Genomic DNA, 6,387 nt, shown 5'->3' with positions numbered 1-6,387 from the left:
AATTTATAAATTATATGTATTTATTTCTATTAAAAATAAAAGCTTTTTTAATATTAATAAATTACATTTTTGATTAAACATGCAATTTGCAAAGTAATGATTTTTCAAATTTGAAGAGCCAAATTCCATATAATAAAGACATATAATGCTTACAAATTGTATTGGTTATATTATTTCTTAATTATTATAGCTACTTAATTTCTATATTGTCATATAATTTCAATGAAAATTCTAATAAAAAGATAGGTAGATATTCTAATTGAGAAATGTCTAAGCTAAAAACCATTTTATCATCATTAGAATTAATGGTGTCAAGAGACATAGATCCGACTATGTCATTGTGTATACGGAGAATTTAGCTAATACACATAATGCTAATGCATTGACCTATTTATTATTCAGTTTTTATAAACAAGCTATCTGGCGGTCAAACACAACAAGCATATGCTAACGGTAGTTTATGGTAGAAACTATAATTGTGAACATGGTGACTGCTATACAACAAGCTATACATCCTCTGTTTTTGACTTTTCGCATTTTCGGTTTAGGCATTCATACTCTGGGAAAACCTTATTTCAATATTTTCTACAATGTAACACTGTGGATCAGTTATGGTTGTCTTTATTATTATGTAGTGATCGGACTTAAAGTAGAAAAATGGTTTCAAATAGGTATTCATCAAATCAATGTTGCAATGAACTTAATCGTCGTCATTATATCTATTTTTTCGAGTTCATATCAATACAAGGTATGTATGTACACATATCCAATTTATTTGTTAGATCGATTTAGAGAAAAACTTTTAATTTATTCTAAATCTTTATCTTTTTATTAGAAATATAAACTAAATAATTTTTACGTAAATATGATTTAATAAATAAATATTTATGATAAATAGATTGTATTTTTATCTAATATTATCTAGAGAATGTGGATATTCTTAAAAAGACTCGATACCATAGATAATACGTTGGAAGAGTTAGGCACTCCTAAAACATATCAAAAGTTGCATATACGTATAAAAGGGATAATAATTGGATGGTTAGTGTGTACCCAAACAGGCAACATAGTTGATATGATATGGTGGCTTCATACAATACCTGAAAATTTTTGGTGCATATTTATACCTTATATTACAAACCATTTTCAACATATCAACATGCTTGTGGATTTATTATTTATAATTCTTGCGTGGTTTGTACATTAATATATGTAAATTAATTAATTATATGCATATATGTATATAAATATATATAGCGTTAACTATAATTTATTTCACAAATAAAAGTTTTATTTTAAAATATATATTAATTTAAAAATTATAAATTTTTTATTAAAACTATAATTTAATAGATAAGCTATATAATTTAGAAACTAAGTATTTAATATAGCATTTTTACAATTTCAGCTAACACAAGACGTAATAAATGCTTTTGATTATTTGAAAATTATTCTTTGTATCTATAAATTTGGGAATGCACAATTTTTCCTTTGCAGGTACATTGGAACCAAATTTGACGAACTAAATGAACATATGAGATATTTGTTATTGAGAGAAGAATATAATACAAGATATACAAGGAAAAAAATACTACAACCCACTCGTTACATCATGTGTGTCAACAATTACAAGCGCTTGTTATGGACTACAATGTAAATCGGTATATGTACAAACGTATACTTGGATAGATTACTAATCTTGATCTGATTTAACCTCGGATTTAACATTGTATAAAAATAATACATTTAAAATTTGGCAGAAATTTGAGATTTATTCAGATAATACAATCTATTAGGTCACGGAAAGTTCTGCGATTTTCACGAAGACAAGTTCAAGTGGTCATGTACGGTATTTTTTGCAATTTTTAATTCTTTGCCAACTTTTGTACTATATAACGAAGATTTTCGTAGCTTGTTCTAGTAGAGCACAGATCTAGTTATTTACAGTGCAGGGACATCCAAACCGCGCCTCGTTTTTAAGAGTAGTGAAATCACAAACTTGTTGAAATTTCACAAACCACCTTCAAATTGTATCATTAGAACAGTACCTTGTCCGTAAATTTTACAAATTTTACGCACTGTCTTGCATGCGTTCTTGCCCTTTTTGTAGTAAAAAATCATAATATTGCAAAAATTTTATTTTTGATTCTGCATCTTTAGGCCACTATAAAATTGAATATACTAAACATATGCCATTATGGATGATTGCATTGTTTAAACAAAAGAGTGCTTTTTCTCATTAACCTGAAGTTTGGGCTTCCTAACTGAGTATTAGCGCAAAATTCAAACTGATATCCGAGCAGATGTGAGAAAAAACCGCAGAACTTTCCTAATGATCTAATTTTTTAATTAAAAAACAACTTTTTAAATTCACTACTTTTTTGTATTCTTATTAGCAATTTCCATCTTTTGATAGGCATCTTCATTTAGAATTATGTCAAGTTGCTCGCGAATTAAACGCAATATTTGAAAAACAGATAACTATGGAAATGGCAACTTACTTGGTTTGCTTGACAAGACTAATTTATTATATTTGCTTACGTACAATACAAAAAGATAACATTTTATTTTGGTTCTACTGGACTGACTTCTCTGTCTGGATAACTTTATATGTTGGCAGACTCTTCTGGATAAATTACGTTTGCGAGAGCATTAGCGCTAAAGTAAATCCATAATTTATAATACACATGTGTGTGTGTGTATGTGTGTGTGTGTACACATTTATTTGTTTACTTATTCAGAGCAAATTATTAATTTTAGTCTAACAAAATGAATGCGATTATTCATCGATTAACAGATTTTCTTCGATACGCTGATCTCCGTGATGAGGTAAATTTCAATAATAAGAAGCAATTAAAGTAATTAACAAGACTTAAAAAGCCATCATTTTGTACAGATTTATCAGTTTACATTACAATTAATACATCATCCATTGAAATTCACTGGACTAGGCCTCTTCTATTTTGGCAATGGCTTTCTGCGAGGAGTTTGTATCCATATTATATTAAATAATATTTCTATTACTATTTTATTGTGGGACGAATGTGTCAAATCATTTAATATACAAAATGTTTAAAATATTATTTTTGTTTATCTTTTATCAAAACTTTTAACCATATTAAAATTTAATTAACACGATTTCTTTCAGTTTCTTACGACAATTGTGACATATGTGATCATCGCAATCCAAATGTCTGACGCATCCAACATATATTCATATTTATTAAAAAAAGATAATTAAATTGAAATCCCAAAGGAATAGTATGTTGTAACACAGGATTGTTTTTTTGCAAAACAAAAATATATGAATTCTTATATTGTTGACACTATAAAATGCATAATATGAAATATGTATAAATAATACATGTAACTTGCAATGTATTATTATTAAAGTGCATAAATTTCTCCACTTTTACTGTGTAAATAAATAATTAAGTAAATTAATGGTAAGAAATGTATTGTTTTATTAGCAATAAAGCAACATAAAAATAAAACAGAAACATCGATTAAACAACAATGAATATAAAAATGATTGCAAATGTTCATTTCTCAACATTACTTACTTAAGAAATCTTATCGTAGAATCCTATTGTAAATACTTAATAAATTTTCCATCTCCATTCGGAACTTTATCGAACAGCTTGCGACATAAATGACTTCTTTGGAATGCAAATGACCCTGCAGATTATATCCTAATTCATTATTTTAATTGCAATGTTTTATTTTCAATTACACGTGACATATTTAAAACAAATATTTGAAATTTATTTAGTAATAAATTATTTTAGTAATAAAAATAATACTTTCTAATGGCATGTGGTTTATCATATTTTTAATTAAACTCATATCAGTAAATCATATATGCAAAAATGTTAGTACTAAGGTAAATACTTTTAATAGTAATTCAGAACTGTGAAAAGATATTCTTACAATCAAAAAAGTTACATAATAAATAACACAATTCTCCGTGAAAAATATAATAATTGCAAATAATAAAACAAATATTAACAGAAAAATACATTCTATTTAGCCATTAAGATAAAAAATTTTTAAATTTTTCTTTATTCATCTAAAAATCATAATATTCCTATTCAAAGTAATTATAAATGTAAAATAATATAATTAATCATTTTAAGCACAAAAGACCAAAAGCATTATTCATAAATTGACAAGTCTTAATCGTTTTGCCGAGGAACGCAAAGATGCAAGGTAAGTTTTCTATAAAACTACTTCTTGATTCATATAATTTTTATTTAAGTAAGGTTATTTAAATGAAGATTGGATATCATATATAATGCAGATTTGCTAGTTTGGCTTGCAAATATCGTTATGACACTTGATGTTTAGCGGTTTGGGTCTATTTCATTTTGGCTACAGTTTCATTTGTAAGGTTAATCTTTATTATCGTTCATATACATATAACTTATAGTTAGCTTTTTAACTTGCAAAACATCCAATATTAATATTTTTGATATTCTTTCAGTTTTTCATATGGATGATCACCATTGTACTTTTCATGGCGCAAGTGGAGTTTCATATAATCCGAAATTAATAGCAAAGATAATATAACATGCTATGATATGCAGTAGATGATATGTACGGAATTATAAAATTCTTCATGCACTTTTCTTTCTAATTATTTATTTATAATATTTATTTGTTTCAACTTACTGCCATAATTTTTTTTAGTCATATCCATATTGGTTTATAAAATTTGTGTGGTGTAAATAAATGTTAACATTAATTTAATGTTGTTAGACTGCATTAATGTATTATATAGTTTATATATAATATATTATATAATTCAAAAACTTACTACTTTCATTTATGACTTGTTTGTACAGCTTATTTATTTAAATATTTATATTAAATAAAATTATCTTTAATATTCGTAAATTTAATACTCTTACATTTTAATTAGTTGATCATGTAAAACATTAAAATAAAATTTTATTAGAGAGTATTAATTCATATAATTCATATGCGGTTCGATTGTCTCCACTGTGCACTATTTAATAATTTAAAGGTATGTGTAATATAATCAAATGTCATTCCATTATAGTCATGACGTTTGCACAATGCAAACTATGCAACTTGGAAACTTTAACAGTTAGCACATAAAATTGTGAAAGTCTTCATCATGGTTGATACTATAGAGAAGGCGTTAAGTCCCGTTTCTTTAATTACGTTTGTTTTAGGTTTCGGGATTCTTTATCCCTTAGGCGAATCAAGATATCGTTTGAGTATTTTCTACTTATTAATAATGTGGAGTGTTTATGCTTGCGCGTTTTCATACGCAATGAGCCTGTTTGTGATAAAAAGTGTACTTGATAGTTCATTGGCTTTCTTTGTCGTTATAGTAAATTTGTTCGTGGCAATAATATCCATAATTATCATCTTTTGCAAACACAAGGTATGTGTTTTATTTGTAAATGTCGATTTAATATAGCATGCTATTTGAAATGTAGCAAAAAACATGTAAAATTACATATAAAACATATAAAACTACTTTCTGAAATGTTGACTAATTAATTTCATTATTTGCTTAAAAATGTGATATAAAATCTTATATTTTTAAATTATATTTCATATATTAATTTTTATTTGTAGGATATAAAACTTCCGGTTAGTTAACAAACCTTATTTCAATTGTTTCTTATATTAGATAAGTTATAGTATAATTTATATTTTAATAATATGTGCGTGTTTATCATATAGATATATTGCGTTTTATTATACATATATGTATATGCATTATTTATATTTATTCAGGAAAAACCTCAAGTTTTATAAATTTTTGTACTGAATCTTCAGAAATATCGACAGTTTATAAGGAAGCTCGGTTATGTGGATGATACATTGGAAGAACTCGGAACATCAAAAGAATATCATAGAATGCAACATTTCATGAAACAGATCTTGATTACGTGGTTTTTAGTAACTTTCTTATCTGGGATTTTTGATTCTGTACTATGTGCAACACTGTACAATGATATAAAAGGCATACTTATTCCTTGTATTCTGAATTATTCTGTATACGCTAACACCATCACAGATATAACATTTTTGATTCTTCTAAGGTTTGGAAAACTTATTTTATTAAAATCATTTTACAATAAATATTAAACTTTACGTAATAAAACTCGAAAAAATAAATTCTGAATTTCTGACAACAAGACGTTAGAGTATAATATAATATAACATAGATTTTTAATTATAAATTATATAATAATGTTATATTCCACAAATAAACATATGTTTGCTGTTATATTTTAAATTTGTATTATCCAGGTCAATATGTCTTTAGCCTTAAAAAAGTTTGTAATGTATTTTCATAGAAAATTCTATATAGAAAATTCTACAAAATTGTAAAATTTTAAGTAAAAA

General features: G+C 25.7%; 2 protein-coding genes across 2 annotated transcripts; both read left to right on the top strand.

Moving 5' to 3' along the window:
• Positions 1-484: 484 nt before the first annotated feature.
• Positions 485-1,657, top strand: LOC105460841. The gene is made up of 3 exons (XM_011707333.1): positions 485-748; positions 926-1,113; positions 1,498-1,657. Exons 1-3 carry the CDS (start codon positions 485-487, stop codon positions 1,655-1,657), a joined length of 612 nt encoding a protein of 203 aa, XP_011705635.1.
• Positions 1,658-2,447: 790 nt separating this feature from the next.
• LOC105460840 lies at positions 2,448-3,423 on the top strand. Its single transcript, XM_011707332.1, has 4 exons — positions 2,448-2,663; positions 2,761-2,829; positions 2,897-2,986; positions 3,149-3,423. Exons 1-4 carry the CDS (start codon positions 2,484-2,486, stop codon positions 3,239-3,241), a joined length of 432 nt encoding a protein of 143 aa, XP_011705634.1. The 5' UTR covers positions 2,448-2,483; the 3' UTR covers positions 3,242-3,423.
• The last annotated feature ends 2,964 nt before the right edge of the window (positions 3,424-6,387 follow it).

Source organism: Wasmannia auropunctata, unplaced genomic scaffold, assembly GCF_000956235.1.
Source record: "Wasmannia auropunctata unplaced genomic scaffold, wasmannia.A_1.0 LD314628.1, whole genome shotgun sequence".
NCBI lineage: Eukaryota > Metazoa > Arthropoda > Insecta > Hymenoptera > Formicidae > Wasmannia > Wasmannia auropunctata.
The sequence above is the reverse complement of the archived record's forward strand: the minus strand, read 5'-3'. Positions and strand labels throughout refer to the sequence as shown.

Bases quoted from the DNA above. Each gene is read 5' to 3' on its own strand.
- LOC105460841 (XM_011707333.1), top strand. From the start codon at position 485: ATGGTGACTGCTATACAACAAGCTATACATCCTCTGTTTTTGACTTTT. The intron at 749-925 runs GTATGTATGTAC...AATATTATCTAG, and splicing joins CGAGTTCATATCAATACAAG to AGAATGTGGATATTCTTAAA. The intron at 1,114-1,497 runs GTGCATATTTAT...TTTCCTTTGCAG, and splicing joins ACAATACCTGAAAATTTTTG to GTACATTGGAACCAAATTTG.
- LOC105460840 (XM_011707332.1), top strand. From the start codon at position 2,484: ATGGAAATGGCAACTTACTTGGTTTGCTTGACAAGACTAATTTATTAT. The intron at 2,664-2,760 runs GTAAATCCATAA...TATTAATTTTAG, and splicing joins GCGAGAGCATTAGCGCTAAA to TCTAACAAAATGAATGCGAT. The intron at 2,830-2,896 runs GTAAATTTCAAT...CATTTTGTACAG, and splicing joins ACGCTGATCTCCGTGATGAG to ATTTATCAGTTTACATTACA.